We start from the raw sequence: 19,536 nt of genomic DNA on the forward strand, positions 1-19,536 counted from the left end.
GGGCTGATAAGCTCAACTACCAGCAGCTGAAAGCATCTGAGCACAGACAAAAACAGTTTTTAAAGATACAATCAAATGTTCATCATCAGTGTTTTTAAACACTAAGTTGGAGGAATACAGACCATAAATCCCAAATCCAGCCATATGTAATACACTGCTTGTAATTTGGCAACTTTGGACTTCTCATCTTACAGTTTAATGAACTGAAAAACATGGAAGAGCTGCGGAAAAGGGACTATATGTATTGTCACTGTGCAAGCCAGCAGGAATAGATACAAAATGGGCTTTCTTTAGGCAGCATTACTGATTTGATAGATGGATGAGCCAAGTCATAAATCCCAAATCCAGCCATATATAATACACTGTTTGTAATTTGGAAACTTTGGACTTCTCATCTTACAGTTTAATGAACTGGAAAACATGGAAGAGCTCCGGAAAAGGGACTATATGTATTGTCACTGTGCAAGCCAGCAGGAATAGATACAAAATGGGCTTTCTTTAGGCAGCATTACTGATTTGATTGATGGATGAGCCAAGGAAGGGTTCTCACATGGGTTAGTAGAACCCCCCTGGTTAGAAAGGGTTAGTAGAACCCCCCTGCTCTCACTGCCTTTCTCTGCCCATTCTCAGTCAGTTTGTCAGACCATCAGACCTATCGCAGTAGCTTTTCAGTCACTGACCTTCTTGAAGAGCAATGCTTTCAACTGCCTTTCTGAACTCCTTCACACCTGCCAGGCTTTAGTTCCATTGCAGGACATCCTGATGGAGCAAACAAACATTGTGCCATATTAGCAAGTGCCTGGATTTGGATGCCTCCTACGGATTCCTAAGTCTCTTGTCCTACAGGTCTGCCACTCTAGTAGAAATCTGGCAAGCAGTGACTACCACAAAGTAAATGTCACTACTTTAGGAGATGGCACGCACTGCCCACTGTGGTTTCATGCTCAACCTGTTTCACATTGCATCTGCCCACAATTTCACATGGAGGAGGGAGAATCTGCTTTTTCATCTCGATTATCATATGAATGGTGGAGAAGATCATAAAGAGAATAAGAGCAGTGAGGCATTCATAACAGAAATCAGTGCTGCTCAGAACCTCAGCTCCTGACTCTCCACTGTTACCAAATCTTTATTGCTTTCCTTACCGTTTCAGACAGCACCCTGCCAGCTGAGAAGATCTGAGTAAGCAACTTTCCTTTTCCTTGATGAAGATCAGATGAAAGAGCAAAAGTGCCTAGTAAGCTTCTGCCAGTCAACAGTGTAGGTACCATGAAATAAATTCCATTAATAGCAATAAATGGCCACATCATTAATGCCCTTATGTGGTATAACAACACAAGCTGTAAAGGTAGTTACTATTCATGTGGAAGCAGGAGAGCAAAATTCACATGTAGCCTAGTAAGTTAAATCCAGACACCGTTTTTTAAAAATTCAAACAAAAACGTTTTGAAATGCTACATGATACTGCCTTCTGTGAGGTGCATTAATTTAACAAGTATTGCTTAATCAATTAAAGATAAAAATAATCTGCTTGTGAAACTTGGATCTTTCAAAAGACACAAATAGACCTTTTAAACATTAACTTTTTAAAGCTGTCAAGTTGCATGTTCTTTCTTGCTTTAAAGATAAAAAAGCAGCAACTCCCTGCAGCTTTTCAGCCCAAGACTAAAGTATTACAGAGTGACTTTTCGTCTAGAGAATGTTAATGAAATTTCCTTTGTGTTAAGACACAATGTGAGACTAATCTTGGCAGATCACACATTTCTGCTGCTGATTTACCTTTTTTTCCTTCAGAGACTGCAATGATATTGCAGGGTTACTTCAGTGCATGTTCCAAACCTTTGTTGCACAAACTTCAAGGGCCTCTCATCCAAACTATGAAGACGAGCAATGAAGATCTGAGCCAGGGTGGAAAACTGAGAGAATATTTTTAGACAAAACATACTGAAGACCTTTTGAAAAGATTTAGTCATAGAATTTAACCCCTCCCACTCCCTGTCTCCATGTCACAATGATATCACTAGCTACAGTTAGCCTTACATTTTGATATTTCAGAGTTTAAATGCTTGTGGCCAAATGATACTAAAATTAGAAACCCAGAACTCCTTTCTAGCCCTGCAATCCACAGCAAAATGACCGATCCTCAGGAGACAGTAAGAACTCAGTAACACAGACTTTCACCATGAACTTTGCTGGGACAGGAAGAGAAGACATTTTTGAATGACACAGATGAAGACCACATTTTAGCTGCATTATTTTCAGCCAGACTTTAAAGAACCTCAGCAATGAAACAGGGCTATCTATCTTACTTGCAGAGCTGTAAAGGAATAAATTAGGTCCTTGGATTATGTCTGTTTGGCTGCTAATTACATGAGTTGCCCTAGAATTTTCACCTACAGAGCCACTGCTGGCTGCCAAAGACATCACCTCCTAACAACCCAGGTGGTGTGTATCACACAACAACAGGATGCCAGTCCCTACCAGTACCTGCATGTGTTTTGGTGGGCCTGAGAAAATCTGAGCTGGATCTGAAATGGCTACCACACTGAAAAAGAGTAAAATTAAATGTTATCCACTAAGGAATGTTTAAAACAAAGCAAATAGAATTAACCTTGTTTATATACCACAAACTTCTAGACCGCATAGAAAAAGTGTTACATTACAGCTAAAGAGTCAACAGCTGGAAGGTTAAATATGTTTATTTTAGTAGTTTAAGGTGGTTTTACAAACAAATTTTTAGATTTTGCAATATACACAAAAGAATCATTACAAACAAAAGCAAAATATCCTCTCAATAATAGGGACTCTATGCAGCCTGAAATAAAATTAAACCTCTTTTCTCTTTAAAATGCATCTCAGTAAACATTCTTCTCCATCACTGATAAAATGTACATCTATAATAAATGACATAATAATTGGGGGGGGACAACATCCCTAAAAATAAAAAGTAAAAAAAATCAGGGAGGAAAAATTATTATTCTGGTTAGGCTAGTATTTAATTCTAAATATGTCCATCTAAAAAAATTAAATATCTCTTTTTTTAAAACATATCATTGAAAACTTTGCATGGCAGTGCAATACAGAAATAGTAAAATTCATCCAAAAAGTGCTATGTACAGCAGCATTGTTAAAATACCATAAAGAAGGGAGAGTGCTGTTTCCAATAAAAGCCTAGCATGCTTTTTAGCCATTTCTGAATTAAATTCAGAAGATATTTCCTGTCTATTTTTAGTAATTCCCTTCTCTTACCTGTCTCATTCCCACAGATTATGTTTTGAGACAAGGAACAGTCACAGTTCAGTTTAAGTGTGTGCATGTGTACATATATGTGCAGACACACACAGGTATATATATATTTATATATATAAACAAGCTTGGTTTAAAAAAGCATTGCTTTGGAACGTAGTGAGAGCTCTTATTCAAAGAGTGAGAAAATATGGATTTTCACTGAAATAAGCAGGTCCACAGTGGGAGATGGACTTTATCTACTACATTATTAATTCATGAAACAATTACACTGGAATTTTGAGTATTTCCCAGAGAAGACACCCTCAGAGGCCTCAAACTCTTCCAAAAGATAAAACAGAACAGGGAGCATGATTTTAAATCCAGCCTCTTTTCCCAGATCCACAACTGGCAAGAGCAAAATTTACCTTAGCTGTCATTAACATCACATAGATGTTTACCTATTGTAAGAAGCAATTACTGAAATTAGTAAAGAACATAAGATTTGCACAGAGCAAACTGCAAATGCAAAAAAGTGGTCGCACACAAAGGAAGCCAAATTTGAGGCTGGGAAAAATATAATTTAAAAAAACCCAAAGGAGGTCAGATCATTAGGACTGTAAAAATGTTAAGTCGCTGATTTCACTTGATTGTTCTGTTTCCACAAACGGCCAACAAATTTAACACTCATCTATTCTTTTGGATTCACGATATTAAGTTCCCTTACAGTCAAGGGAAGGCCAGGAAGCACTAAGCCATATGAGGATATTTTGTGCCTCTCAGGTCACTGTGTTTTGTTTTGACAGGAATGTAAACATTGCCTTATTCAGTGCTCCCCAGAACTACAGTTTCAGCATAAAGAAGACTTCTGTGTCAGCGTTATAGTCCGTTTGGTTTTTAGGCTGGGATGTAAACACGGCAGGAGAAGCTACATCCATACAACCTGCTTTAGCAACGCTGCAGGCTCCCTCTGGATTTCCCCTCTCCTCAATGGGGCTCCCGCTGAGCTGGCCCAGGCTCTGCAGCCGCTGTCTCTCCTGAGCTTGCTTGGCCCTGTTGGCAATGTACCGCACCCGGCTCTGACTGCGCGACGAAGACCTGCGGAGCAGTCCCAGGCTCTCCCCTTCCTCTTCAGACTCCGTTGGATCAAGACTGATAGGGGAAGTGATATCATTTTCCTGCTGAAAGGCCGTCAGCTTCTTTAGCTGCTCAGTCAGTCCATCCTGGGATTTGACTGAGGATCTCAGGCCTGAAGAGCGGCGCTGCTCCCGCATCGACCGAGTGACAAAGCTCCTGCTGATGCTACGGTATTTGCTTTCGAAAGTGCAGACAATATCATCAGAGGTAAGGTCTCCAAGACTCTTGGATTTTGCCTGGTTGTTCCCAACCATATCCTGTGCTTTGGATTTGTTAGAAGACTGTCTGAGACTTTCCATGTATAGCCTATTCCAGGTGTGCCTTCTGGGAATGGATGAGAATGAGTCTTGAGGGCTCCTGGCAAGAGGACGGGGGCACAATTCATCTGCTGGAAGCTGGCCAGACCTCAGGTTAGGATTGGATTTGCTCTTGCTCACCATTGGCATCTCATTACTGGATGTGGTAGCAGATCGTGGGCGCATACCCTTTCTTATGGCAAGGGGCTCAAAATTTTCATGACGGATGCCAAGATCTGGGAGGCTTTTGCGAGCTAGATTGGGTAGAGAGAGGTCTATCACAGTGTCATTGGAGGACATGCTGGAAGAGGAAGACATGCTGTCACGATGATTGCTGCAATCTAGCTTGCTCCAGATCCGGTCATTAACAGTGGCATCAAAGTATACTTCTGCTGCTGGAGACAGGCTATTCGGAATTTTTATTAAGGCTGAGGAGTCCAACATCTTCAGTCCTTCACTCTTTGACCGTCTTACTAACATGTAAGAGTTTGTCTGAGAAACAGAAGCAGGTAGAGCCTGTCCAGCCTGGGCTTTCTGGAGCGTATCTGGAGGCAAAGTTGTCTGTGTGCTGTTAATAACATTGTTTTGCTGCACTGGAACAGCTGCTGCACTGAGTTTTTGGCCTTTGGATTCAGTGGTTGTTTTCATGTCTGATAACACCTGACCTGACTGGTCATTTTCCTTCTGGCAGTTTTCAGCAGGTTGGGTATCAGTCCTCCCTGCTGCCGCTACCAGCCAGCCCTTCTGAGGATGCGCCGCCAACCCAGACTGATCTTCAGCTTTACCACATGCCTGTGTCCAACCATTTGCTTCTTTGAGACATCCTGCCATGCTCGTCCTCTCATCTTGGACTGCTAAACTTGTGTCAGTTGCTCTTGTGACTACCTGCACTTGGTCTTCTGCAGCCAGATTTGTTCTTTGTTCTCGAGTGAGTAGAGGCTCTTGAGGCTGGTTGGATGCGCCGCTTGCTTCTGATCGAGATTCGGCGGAATGGTCAGACACAGACCCTTCTTCAGAATCACTGTAAGGAGTAACAGGTAGAGGGAAGAAAGGGCTGCTGTGGTGGGTTTCATTGGCAATAACAGGCTCCTCAGTGATAGTTTCGAGGCTGCATAAAGAAGTGACTGACCTCTGTATTGAGAAATGGCGGACATCTACTTGGGAGGCATGAAAAGATAGGGGGAAAAAAAAGAAACAAGAAAAACAGAGATACAGGGTTAATTAGTGATTACAAATTGCAGTCTAGCTGAAGATTTAATCTTTATGTGTTATCATTTTGTTTTTAAGGTAGCAGTTGCATATATTCATCAGGATTTTTAAAATACCTTGAGTTCAAACATTTGGCTGAAGGCAGCAAAACCTTCTGCTTATTCAGTTCTAGCTGCCCAAAAGCCCTGTTGCTTTCAAAAAAAATCTCAGTCCATGCACAGCAGCACCATGTTACTTTTCTGATTATACTATTCAAACTGTACCCATCAGTTTGTGTCCTTGTATGCCCTCTCATCAACTAATTTTTCTTCCCACCATCCAGCACCACTTGAATTGCTCTTTTCCTTCCTCCCAGCACTCAAACATGTCAGTTTATGAATTCATGATCAGACCATCTATAATAACCAGAACACCACTGCCCAAACAACAGATATGATCCCAATAATAAGTACTCAGAAGAGCAGCAGCACAGGACTTTGGGAGTAAATTACAAATAAAATGATCCATATACATACAAAGGAACGTAGTCAAAATGCCTTTTAAAAACAAAACAAAAAGTTTAAACAGATGAACTTTGTTTTCTGAAAAAAGGTTGCAATTTCTTTTGCACAAAACTATAGGGATGCGTGGCTCACAAACACCAGGCTGACAGCACAATCCTGAAGAGTCACTACAGCCACCAATTCCCCGAAAAAAATGCTCCATCCATCTGCAATGTTTATTACCTGTAGGCTAAGAGCCAAAGCAATCATGCCAAAAAGACTCTTTCCCACATCTCCAAACCACAACGCAAACATGCATTCAAGAACCAGCAAAGCAATGCTAAGCCAGACAACAACCTCAAGAATATGGGAGCAGATAATTAGAAGGGAGGAAACAAACAAAAACCGGGACTACAGGCAACAAGGTGCTTGAATCAGTGACACTCAGTAGACAGTTACCTTTGACTTGCTTGTCCTTTCAGTTCTTAACTAGAGAGAGATAGTGTGCATGTAGAATAATAGGACAGAACAGAGGAAAAATCCAGTTAATGTAGGGAAGGCAGGTGCAGATAACAGGATAAATTAGTGCTGAGGGAGGGAAGGGAAACAGACAGAAATATTCACACATTTTTGTAGGATCCTAAGAATTTCCGACCAACCAGAGCACTCAATGGAATCCATAAATGGACAGATATTAAGTTCATTATTTTATCATAGAAGAATAATAGGCAATTTTTGCTATTGTTCAAGAAATGCACTCCACTGGAGTGGGGAATGGAAGCTATCCTCCTCTTCTCCAAAGCCCTAATGCTATATATAAAAAAATCATCTTCATTATCAAAAAATGCCAAGGATATATTGGGCCTTTCCTTTCAGCACCAGTACTTCCCACCCAGTGTAGTGACACGATGGTTAACAACGAGACAGCTGTTCAACGGGCAATATTCTGTTAGCTGGGAGTGTTAGAGGGGGAGAAGGCACATGTGCCATGAGCAAAATCCACCATCCACAACACAGCAGACTCTTCAGTATCAGGAGGAGTCCAGAGCTGATCAGACTAACGAGCTCTCCGTCTCCCCACCCAGGCGGGGCCATCCATCAGCACAGATTAAGGGACACTTAGAAGGTAAAATACTGGAAACCTTAATGCCGTTGCCATAAAGGGGACAAGGAGAGTTGCCCCCCTATAGCTTCCTGTCCCATCCTTGCGGCGCTTCCCATCAACAGAATGTTAATTATGAAACGCAGCCATATTAGGCTAACATTTTTGGTTTCCTTGGTTTCTTGGCCCAAGGCAGTAAAATAGCAGGCGGATGGGGAAAGCGTGCTGTTTGTGCAAACATGGTGTTTGTCCCTGGATCCTCAGCATCCAGTCCAAGTGCCTGTTTCACCATTTTAAAGGTTTGCCGATTCCATGCTTGAGAAGTCAGATGGATTTAATCAAATTTCAAGCATATCACAATATTTATTTAGTGACTTGGGGGGCTGGCGGGGGAGCTGGCACTGATAATGGGAAATGGTTTCACATGTCACACTACTCAGAGCTTATGAAAAGGCTAATGCCAATAATTTAGGCACAGAAAGAGTTCTGCTGCCTTGGATTCATTTCAAGTCACGGGAACCGGCAAACTTCTTCCCTCCCCCTCTTATTGTCCTGCTATTTTCCTAAAAGCTCAAAGCAGATATTGGAAAAAAAGATGTAAAAAAAAAAAAAGAGAAATAAAGAGAAACTGTAAACCCAACCAGGTTAAATTAATTAAAGAAATAGAATATTTTAAATTTCTGTATAAGGCTCTCAAAGAAGCCCACTTCAGGTGAGCAGTCAGAATGTTTTACTAAAAAAGGGATTATGTCTTGCGAAGCACCAAAGTCACTTAATTGTTCCTGAAAATGTAACCATCAATGTCCAAATTCCTTGGACAATTAAGGGGGGAGGGAAGGGATCTTTTAGTCAGAGACAAAAGCTGTATTTCTTTACTTCCCCTTCATAATTCTATGAAACAGAGGAAGTCTTGTCAAAATCTCTTCCTTTCCCTCCCCCTCGTCCTGCCAAATCAGGAGGGAAAAAAGCCAGTTTCAAACAGAATATTTTAAATTTCTATATAAGGCTTTCACCACTTTAGGTGAGCAGTCAGAGTGTATTACTAAAAAAGGGATTATGTCTTGCGAAGCACCAAAGTCACTTAACTGTTCCTGAAAATGCAACCATCAATGTCCAAATTCCTTGGACAATTAAGGGGGGAGGGAAGGGATCTTTAGTCAGAGACAAAAGCTGTATTTCTTTACTTCCCCTTCATAATTCTATGAAACAGAGAAAGTCTTGTCAAAATCTCTTCCTTTCCCTCCCCTCCCTCCTGCCAAATCAGGAGGGAAAAAAGCCAGTTTCCTTATTAAAATATAAAGCCTGATTGCTTCTGTTCCTATTTTCCATCTTTACAAATGTATAGTTCACGGGTATAGATAGAGTCACAAGGCCCCTGTGACCACATGCATAATCCTGCCTTCAAACAACCATAAAATGCTGCAGTTTAAGGTGCCTTCCTTTAAATGGAGATGTTTGATTTTACAATTGGGAAATGCTAACAGGCCAGTCCTCACGTGGCCCATGTAAGTAACATGAGGTCACATCCCTTGCTTCTTTACCTCAGGTGACAAGCAAATCACGTATGTAAAATTAAGCACATCTATAAATGTTTGCATACTGGGGATTTATCCGTTTAGGACCAGAATGGTCTGCTATGTGAACATAGTGAAGTGCAATACCCTGAATAACCCAGACCAGGGAATTCCATCCAGTAATCCCTGAACTGATGGTGGTAATTTTCCAAGTTTTTTTGAGAAGGAAGTGGTTTTGTTGTCAGCAGAGTGCACACCAGCTGTCATTGCTGATGTGGTTATTCCTCAGTGAAACACAAATACCGATAATGGAAATATTGTTTGTTAATATGGGTTTCCCATATTCAAGCTCTTCTTAATGCTCTGGTTTGGATCTTAAAATTTACTTAGTATCATACCACATTCAGTAAAAACAAAACAAAACAAAAACAAACAAAAAACAAGGAAACAAAAAAGCCCTGAACAAACAACCCAAGCATTCATGGACTATTGACAGCTTTACTGCAGATGGTTAGCTAGGCATGGAAAGCACTAATCTAAACCAGACACGTCTATGAAAAAACTAAAATAAAAATATTTATGCAGACTTTTTTTCTATCATTGCCAAAAATAAAGAAAAAAGAGCTCTTAATAGCAAAACAACATACAGGAACTTCTAAGTAAAGATGCTACGTAGAAGCTGAGACAATGATGCGATCTAAGGTGGAGAAGGGTGAAGAAAATCTGGTCTTACCAGTAAAGAATATAGGGGATTTACTTCGAATTTCCTCCAATTTTTGAACGAACAAGGCGTTCATTTCCCTTTGTAGGGTGCCCACTTGCCTTCGAGAAGTTTCAGGCCAGCGCTTGGGGAATTCTGGGCTTCCAAGGCTTTCTAGACTGCTGGAGTTGGAGGATATAGAGCCATTGCTGGCTGCAACCAAGTTGACAGTGCTTCCATACTTGCCACCTGATTGGCACTGCCACCGCTGCCGGGAAGGAGCCTTTATTCCATGACATTTAGATTCAAGATTTTTCTTCCCCGGGGTCACAAAAGACTGGGTGCTTCTTGTTAGATCATCGGCAGTTCCAGGGCTGCTGCAAGACTGCAAATCTGATTGCCGCATGGGCTGACCTTTAACAGCCCAGTTTTTTAGCTCTAACCTCTCTTCTCCAGTTATACTGCTATACTGGTCATGGTGAAGTATATCTTTAGCAATAGGCCTGGTAGGATGGTCACTCCACTCGCTTTCTAGATCTGGGCTTTCTTTGGAACCAATCATACATTTCATGCAATTGGTGGCCACTCCAATCCTACCAGAGCTGTTGATGGCACAGCGTGCAAAGACACTTTGCTTCTCGCTCTGGTGCTCCTGAAGCCGGACCCTGTTAGACCTCTGTATGGGTTCACTGAAAGCAGCACCCCCTTGAGCACAACTCTGGCTTTTGGCTTTACGAGAACTATGGGCCTTACCTTTCAACACCTTGCCATGTACCTCCCCACTGGCACCATCTCTGGGAGCTGGTGACAGAGAAGCACTTTCTGGCTCTTGCTCAAAGCGGGGCTGTGAAGCAGCTTCCACTTCTCGGTCTTCGCCGGCCCCTTCAGAACTGTTGTCTTTTGAGTCAAAAGCAATTTCAGGAAAGCCTTTCTTGTTCTTCTTCTGGCTTTTGGTGGGTGCACTGGCTGTCCGTCTCAAGATGTGGCTGCTAAAGGAATGTTTGCGATGAAGCTGCCCAGCAGCATGACTGTCCAGAGAGGCCTGCTTTGGATTTCTGAGAAACAGGCCTTTTAGACCCAGAGCTTGTTTGGCCTGGAAAGTTAAAAAAAAAAAAAAAAAAAAAAAAAAAAAATGTCAAATCTAATTTTTCCTTTCTCTTAAACTGGAAATACGGACTAGAACTCGTACTTTGGACAAGAAATTTGTGGCATGTAAGAAAGGTCCCAGCTCTGGAACAAAACTGAATGCTCTGAGTAAATGAGAGGAAGAAACTGAAAATAAATTTTAAAAAAGCAACTACAAACCAAGCCATAGAAATGGTGGTGGTTTTAAAAAGTTACTCTAAAATCACTTTAATTTTGTCACACAAAATGAGGTGGTTACAGAATTTAACTGATAGTGACCTCTTAAGCTAAAGACCATTCTTGACTTAAAACATATAATAATAAATTGGACCTTCAAATGGAGATTTACATTCATTAGATTTACACTCCAATTGAATTGAGCAGTGTCCTGAAGAGCAGTTGAACTGTCCGCACGACAATCAGTCATTAAATATTCTGCTTTCTACCTGTGTACCTACATTTTGATCATTTCCTACCATACAACACTTATCCAAAGACACTCATGTCTGTTTCCATCACTGAAGAAGCACACTATAAACAAGCGAAGTTAGTCAGGGTGATAAGACAGTGCTTCATATACTTCAGTACTTATTGAAGCATTAAACATATATATTTACCACCATAAATCTCCCACCATCATACAACGGATATGGAGATTTACATTCTTTAGATCTACACTCCAATTGAATTGAGCAGTGCCATGAAGAGCAGTTGAACTGTATGCACGACAATCAGTCATTAAATATTCCGCTTTCTACCTGTGTACCTACATTTTGATCACTTCCTACCATACAACACTTATCCAAAGACTGTTTCCATCACTGAAGAAGCACACTATAAACAAGCGAAGTTAGTCAGGGTGATAAGACAGTGCTTCATATACTTCAGTACTTATTGAAGCATTAAACATATATATTTACCACCATAAATCTCCCACCATCATACAACGGATTTACATTTCAGCGAGCCAGAGTTTCAGCATTCCTGTGAACATTCCAGCTGTACTTGCCAACTTCTACAGCAACAAACTGAAGCCTGACAGAGGGTGCTGGTTCTGGTCTGTTCATAGAGCCTCGGACACATAAATCACTTAAAGCAAAGAAAGGGGTATTTCCCTGCTAATCTACTGCTCCTTATTTGTTCTCTTTATTTCCCAGTCTGACCAGACTCTCTTTAGTAGCTGTAGCATAAAAATAGAGTAGAGGAGCCTGTGATTGAAATGCATTGTAAGAAACCCCTGATAAAGTTTGACCAGCATCCCCGCTTGGTGGCACTTGCTGTCAGTTCCATTTTTACCCTGTGATGTCATGTGAGGTCACATTCCTGCAGCGCCAAACAACGGCACAGAAATGTCTCATTTAAATCACAACGGTCTGTCTTTCACCCCAAAGTATCAAAGTGCACACTCACGCATTTCAAATTTTGCTTTGTAGGACTTATAGGGCAGCTATTGCTGCACTGTAGGGTAAGTCTGGGTTAAAAGCTGCTTTTATTCACAAGTGACCTGTGCAACCTGGCACACGGGATGGAGGTCCATTTGGCTGACACAAAGCCCAGTGAAAGCACTCAGAATATTATTTCAGGCTCTAATTGACTGAAGTTTAGTTACCATGGGCCAAGATCCAGTGTGAGGAGGAAGTGATTAAAAAGAGACATAAAATGGCCTTTAAACATGTATGGATTGCTTTTTCCCATACCAGCTAGAGGAAATATAATTTAAATATTAATAAACTTCCTGTAAAGGCAGACTATTGAACAGTCTGCTTGCATCGTTGTGGATTCATTTTCACCAGAAAGCTTCAAAACAAGATTTTGCATTTGGTAAGGAGTGAAGGGACAAAAAGCATTCTGCTCCAACTAAGGCAAGTTGGCAAGTACATGAATTTATTGCTATAAAAATCAGACAACACAGATATTTGCAAAACCCAGAAAAAAAAAACTGTCATACATACACACACAAATAACATCCAAGAAAAATAAAAGAGCAGCACTGATGGGATGGGTGACACGCAGTGCAGGGCCCCAGGTATCATTCTAGCTTATCTGGTGCATTGCTGTTAAGCCACTATTGCTTGAATCAATGGAGTGATTCAAGAACCCAAAGACAAATTTGGTTAATTTAGGAAAAAAAAAGTTTAAAAAAAAGGAGAAAAAAGAGAGCTGACGGAGATCCAGAACATGTGCTTTCAGCTTCTAAGCCCAGCTTTTACAGGGCTATTTCATTCTTTAAGCAAACTCGAAAAACAGCACAAGAGGCTTTCCCACAATTTAGCAAACAATTCCCTGTTAATGTTCTTTTCCACGTGAAAGACGTGGTTTGAATTGTAGCACGGCAGAGAAAAGACAAGAGAGGGAGAGACTCAAAGAGGAGAGAAAGGGAGGAATTTATCCTGGATCTCCTTCATACATGGAGGGATTTCTGGCTGATCAACGACCCAACAGAACTGATCAAGTCAAATGTTGCAATTCATGTCACATGAGTTGAAGAGCTTCAAAATGCTAATAAGGAAACATTGATGTTAATGAAGCAACTAGTTAGAGGCATGCAGGTGTGTGGTGGTGGTCACTACACCTCCCGGAGACAGGAGGGGGTACCTTCAAGGCGTCTAAAAACGCTCTGCTTCTAAAAGTAGACTTTTTTGACATAGAGAAGCCCACTGAAATCACAAACAGACAGAGCAAAGGCAAAATAACAGTGAGGGAGGATCTCAGAGATATGCACATCTAGAAACCCACAAGAAATTCTGCAATACATGAATAGGCTACAGAAGAGAGAGAGAGAGACAAACAAAAAGCGTTTCCAAGAAATAGCGCAATCTAGAAAGAGATTTCAGTTAAACACAAGTTAAGGTGTAAAAAAAAAATAAGACTCAAGCTACTGAGAGGGTGGAATATCTACATCTAGAAAAAAGTCCCAAAAGCTTGCATTAGAATATCTGGATTAATAAAGTATGGGTAAAACCAGGCTGATAACTGTGGTGATTTTTCTGCCCATAATTACGAGAGTGGAAACAGAGAAATAATTCTAGTTTTAACAGAACTCCGTTAACTGAAAAATCAAAGCAGAGCATGATTCAGAGAGATCAAACCAGAAAGGGCTGTGGAATATTTGTTTCATATTTTCAGTAGTGTTTATTAAAAATTATACATTTTAAAAAAAACCCCACATACAAGTTTTCCTTCCAAATCCTTGCATTTTCATCACACCAGCACACAGCACCAGCATCTTAACACCAGCAAACTCGCAGAGACTGCAATGATCATGAGAAGCAATAAGGAATGTCTAATAGACTTAGAACATGAAACGGGAATAAAGCAATCAAAAAACCAAATCAGGGCAGAAGATTGGTAGCTAGTGGATAAGGACAGGAGATGACACCCTGATACACAAGAGTCTATTGTTTAAAACACTTACCAAGAAAATCTACTGTCCTCAAAATATCTGCCAAAGTTTAAGTGCAATAACAGCAAATAATTATGGAAGGCTAGGTAAAGCAAGGATCCAAAGAGAGATAATACCTTGTGATATTGCCAAAGAAGATTTTTCACCCAAAACTCTTTGAGCTTTCACAAAGACTACGAACATTGTTTCTTTCACAATACACTGCTTTTGAGAGCAGTGACTTGGAAGCTGATGAATTTAACTAATCACTGAGTAAGGCAGGCAGAGCTGTTTGTCTCTTATTTAAAAATCCCATTTACCAGGGGATACTAAGCTACAGACTTTGACTTCCAATGAAGGATACCGAAATATTTGCTATCCTTACAATAGCACTGAGAGAGCAGCACAGAGAACATCACCAGAAAGCAGCAAACAACTGCAGCATCATGAGTGCTCACAATACCAGGAAGAGGAGGATAAGCTGCCTATTCTCCATCACTTTTACTAAGGATAGAACAGAAAAGAAGAATTCACAAAAAGGATGAGTAGGGCTGGCCAGGGCAGTCATCTTCTCTGCTGGATGCATACAGCAAATAGACACCTGCTTTCATTAAAGGACACAGGTGAGGGACACCGTCATTAATCAGATCAATTCAATTCATGAGGCTAAGTGATCTGACTTTCTTGTTACAAGCATGGAGAGTTTGACAGAACTATTCAAGAAAGAGCAATAGATCTGAACACAGGAACTCTAAAGGAGTCTGTAACAAAATTTAAAACTGTTTGAATCAGTCCCAATAGATGTGGCCAACAAGTGTCTGTAAGGTTACCAAGGCAATTGCATCCCTACCCACAGTCAAAACAGGCATGACTTCTGTCCTGTACAGTTCCCTTGAACCCAAAAATCAAGTCAGGAAAGATCTTGGCACTGAAATGTGCAGCCTGCCAGCACTCTTCCCTGAAGCCTGGCACTAAATGGCCTTTTTACCAGGACCTGGGTGCTGTCCCTTTCTCTGTGACAGGCCCTGTCACCAAAATTAAACAGCTCAGCTGCTGTGTTCTGCTCAGACCAACACCCACCCCCCTCTCTGTCACCTAAAGCTCTTAAAGGCTCTTGCTCAGTAGAGCTAAATTCAAACAGATTCATAACACCATCACAGCGAGTTCCAGGGAAGACTCCTAGCCCTCTCAGGATGAAGCTATACCCGCCTAAAGGTTTTGCATTAGACATCAAACCAAAAAAAAAGCAGGAACTGAACAAAAATGTCCTTCCAGAAACAGCACTTCCTTCTATAAATACAAAACAAAGCTTTCCTGGGATTTCTCTCTGTTTCATCCCATAAACGCTTTTATTAAAATCTAGCAATTAAAAAAGCTGTTTTCCTTTTTAAGGATTGTTTTAATTCTTACACAAACAGCACACACAAAAAAGAAACTCAGACTTGCCAGCCTGTTCAACGCCGCCTCCTGTTGTCACGATGCCATTACAGCTTCCTACTAGAGAAACCTCAGCCTGTCATTGCGAGTGAGTATAAACTGGTTTTGAGATTCTCAAGGCACTGTAAGATATTTAGCTTCCCTGGTATGATAAGAAATCCCATCAGTTCATTTACATATGCAAACTCTATTAGCTTACCCCGAAGGCACTCACCTTACCACAGATGTCATTGATAGCCACATGAACGAAGATGGATGCCTCTTCTATACCTTCCAGGTACACGTGTCGGTAACCTGAAACAGAGTGACCAAAGCTGACAAGGAGCTGAAGCAGATGATCCAAAGAGCATCTGGAGACCTTCCTTTCATGAACAGCAAAAGAAATTAACCACTTTTCCCCCAGCTGCCCCCCGCAATAAGCATCACCTGGCCACACTCAGTGACCTGAGTCACACCACTTACAAACTTCACTGCTATTTCTTCTTATCCACTTTGTTTTATAAAAAAGTTGTGTCCTGTTTTTTAACTCATGTCCATTATTGCTGCTGTCAATCAATGACTTAAACTTGACACATTCTCTCTTACAGTCCAGTATTAATACCGCATACATTTCCACCAAGTTCATTTTATTGAGACCAGGCGTTTTCAATCTTAAACACAAACCTTTTTCTTTACTTCGACAGAAAAGAAAAATATACACGGAAGGAGCTGTAAAAGACTGAACTGAAAACAGAAACACAACACTGACAGAAAATGGCATTTAATGACCTGGATCACATTGTTAGAATAGGTAAACACTTATTCTATATTAAACTATTACTGACAGTAATATGACAAATCAAAACTCTATTGTCTTTCAAAAACTGGTGTGAAGAAAATGGAGGAAAAAGCTGTATGAGGTAACAGGAGTAAATATTCTGTATGGCAGTCTTCCAATTCCACAATATTTAGCCATCCTGTTTAACAATCTCACCTATGTTTTTGAAAATCTAGTCCCACAGAGTTAATTGATTTAGTCTTCATCACCATAAGTCCAGTAGTGGACCAAGGCAGAGAACTCAGGGTCCAAACTCCCAGACTCTTGTTCTAACTGGGAATTTCTGCAGCAGAGCTACATACACACATTAATCCAGCATTTGCAGCTTCAGTTATCACAGAGAAAAGTCCCAGCCAAATGATTTGGGATGTCAGCATTTCTGGCTTACCTGGCATCATACTGCTGAAAGCTATTGTTCTCTGTCCAATAAAATCCCTCCCGATTGGATCGTGATCCCACACAAGGAACCGAATCAGTGCAATCTCTGGCATGTGCACTGTGAACACCAGCGTTTCCTCCCACATGGGGTTAAAACCTCAGAATGAAGGAATCAGCTTTTAGATATTTCATTCACAACATGCAAGAAGAAAGAAGACTGCCTACATAGGGAATGGTTAAACATGCAATGTTATTCTAGATTTCCTAACAGTTCGATCATTTTTCTTGGAAAATCCAATACCGCCACTCACTTCAGAAGACAAAACAGCACAAGAATTTGCAAGAAACATAGTTGGATCTTATTTAAAGTTGGCCCTGCTTTCAGCAGGTGTTTGGCCAACCTGACTTTCTTTTGACCACAGCAAGCTCCAGATACCCTTGTCTCTCACACAGTGAGACCCGTCTTACACCCAGAGCTTCACAACATTACACCAACTCAGTCAAAGAATTCAAGACCCAAGTCTGACTAACATCAAGAACATTTAAATTGATTTGTCAGTGATTTGCCCTAATGGGTACCAAATTTTATCTACTTGTATCATTATGAACAAAACTTGCCTGAAAGAGTATGTTTCAGCTACAAAAAAACCCAAACCCTAAGAACCACAGAATCTTACCATTATCATCAACTACTCTAGTTTGTTCTTTGAAGCAATCAACAGGTAAGCCTATAACTTCTACTTCAACAAATGGATCTATAATCTGGAAAACAGAAAGTAAAAAATATTGAAAAAAGAGCGACAAAGATGAAATTCAAGCACACAGCTTTGACAATGTGGCCATTGTATGTCATTGTCTTAATAATTATTGGTCCTGAGCCTTTCTGTAATGGATTATTATGCAGATGAGAGATGTCTGGCTAAATCAAAAGTATAATTTAGAATAATCACGCTGTATGCATTTGTGATCGTTTCTCTGTTCTACTCTATTTCTCTGTTCTAAAATGAACTTCAAAAACACTGTTCTTCATATGAACACTTTCTAATTTAGTGGATATTTGAGTAAAACCTTTAAAATATATTCAAAATGAACATGTACGATAAATGTGTTCTAAAGCAGCAACGTTAAAATAAGCCCAACAACAATCATCTGTTAAAAGTCTCAGTGTCCCATACCTCTCCTCTGTCTCCCAACATGGAATCCCGAGGTTTTGGGAGTTGTTGACCACTGATAATTCTCAGAACCAGCTGTTTCTTCAATTGACCAGGCAGTGGGTCTTCAGAATTTGGATTAAACACACCTGTAAGAATAAGAAGTCACATAATGTGAAATAAGTGTGATTTTGGAGATGACTTTAATTAGAAAAACCTTCTCTCTTATTTTCTTCATGCATCAAAAATGCATTTTTAACAAACTATAATAAGGATCCACACCCACTCTCCTCATGCAGTAAGCGATCCACTTATTTTGTTCGCTTTTCTTACCTTGACACATGCAGTTTGGTTTGAGGACATAGCCACAATTCCCATTGGCACTAAATTTGGCCCGGTTCAGTTGCAGCATTCTTCCCTCTGACTGGTAGTTTAGTGCAACTATTTTTTTTACAAAAAAAAAAAACGGTGTTATTACTTACTGAGTATGTTAACAACATTCTTGCTTGTAGAACCAAGTTAAAGGAAGGATATTTTCACATTTGACTTCTTAGATGCAAAAACTCAAATGTTTTATGAAAAAGAATTCTCTTATATCATATAAATCACAGCTTGAGGGAGAGAAGCTCTTTCAGACAACAGTCTGAACTCTGAAGTCTTCTTGCATTTGAGATGTTAAGCCCAAACCACAACATTCATTTCTTTTCATTTATCAGACAATTACTTGCATGTTTGAAGTAATTTATCTAGGTACCAACATAGACAGTAACTAGGAGGACTCAATTATCAGTAAAGTTGGACGAGCAGAGAACTCATAGTATTTTAAGGGGTGATTCCAGAGCTCCTATTAAAACATCCCTCCAAAAATGAAAGAAAAATAAACAAGTTTTCTTTCTGCTCACCAAGTTGGCAGCCAGCATTCCAGAATGGCTGGGGATTGTAGTTGCTGGAGTCCACCCGGTAAGAAGATGGGTAGATGCGGGACAACTGATGCTGATTGAAACGTAGATACTGTGCTGGCTTTTGCTGCAGTATCTGGTGGGCTTTTGTTTCACTGAAAGATGAAACCTGCCAGCTGGAAGAGACTACAAAGAAGAGAGGAAAAGATTAGAAGTAATGTCCTTATTTAGTTATTTATTACCTACTTAAAGCATTCAAAACTACATAGCACTAGTTCCTTGTAACTATCAAGCATCATTTGAATACATCCCACTCAGAGGGAACTGTGCTTTCCTTGTATTACAGCAAAATCATTGTGTTTATCAGAGGAGTTATGTTGGGAAAATGAAGCTGAACATAATGAATGACCTGAATCTTCATTAAGAAGTTTAAAAACAATACTTTTGGACAAGATTTTTGGAATTTGTTCAAGGAAAGTATGTTTTCTGGTAAGCAATTCTCTCTTTCTGACACTTTTAACTAAAACTTGATTCCTGTCAAAATAAGATGCAGAAAACTTAGAAAGAGGACTGAAATATTCTAGAAATGTAACACTGTTATTTCATCACATTTGACTTAAAAATCTGAACTTTATGCTTGAAATGCTCTTCAGACCATTCTGCCCAAGAGCATAACTAAGTC

At 40.3% G+C, this 19,536-nt stretch overlaps 1 protein-coding gene across 1 annotated transcript in view; it reads right to left on the reverse strand.

Moving 5' to 3' along the window:
• Window positions 1–2,681: 2,681 nt before the first annotated feature.
• PLCH2 (phospholipase C eta 2) overlaps window positions 2,682–19,536 on the reverse strand; it is a 77,327-nt gene continuing 60,472 nt past the window's right edge. The window contains exons 17-23 of the mRNA XM_014943937.1: window positions 18,289–18,396; window positions 17,980–18,104; window positions 17,482–17,566; window positions 16,815–16,961; window positions 15,824–15,903; window positions 10,419–10,758; window positions 2,682–5,812 (exon numbers count right to left, since the gene is read on the reverse strand). Coding sequence (XP_014799423.1) covers window positions 4,068–5,812; window positions 10,419–10,758; window positions 15,824–15,903; window positions 16,815–16,961; window positions 17,482–17,566; window positions 17,980–18,104; window positions 18,289–18,396 — 2,630 coding nt within the window. The 3' untranslated portion in view covers window positions 2,682–4,067. The remainder of the gene's footprint in view (window positions 5,813–10,418; window positions 10,759–15,823; window positions 15,904–16,814; window positions 16,962–17,481; window positions 17,567–17,979; window positions 18,105–18,288; window positions 18,397–19,536) is intronic.

This window comes from Calidris pugnax, unplaced genomic scaffold, assembly GCF_001431845.1.
Source record: "Calidris pugnax isolate Ruff unplaced genomic scaffold, ASM143184v1 scaffold129, whole genome shotgun sequence".
Taxonomy (NCBI): domain Eukaryota; kingdom Metazoa; phylum Chordata; class Aves; order Charadriiformes; family Scolopacidae; genus Calidris; species Calidris pugnax.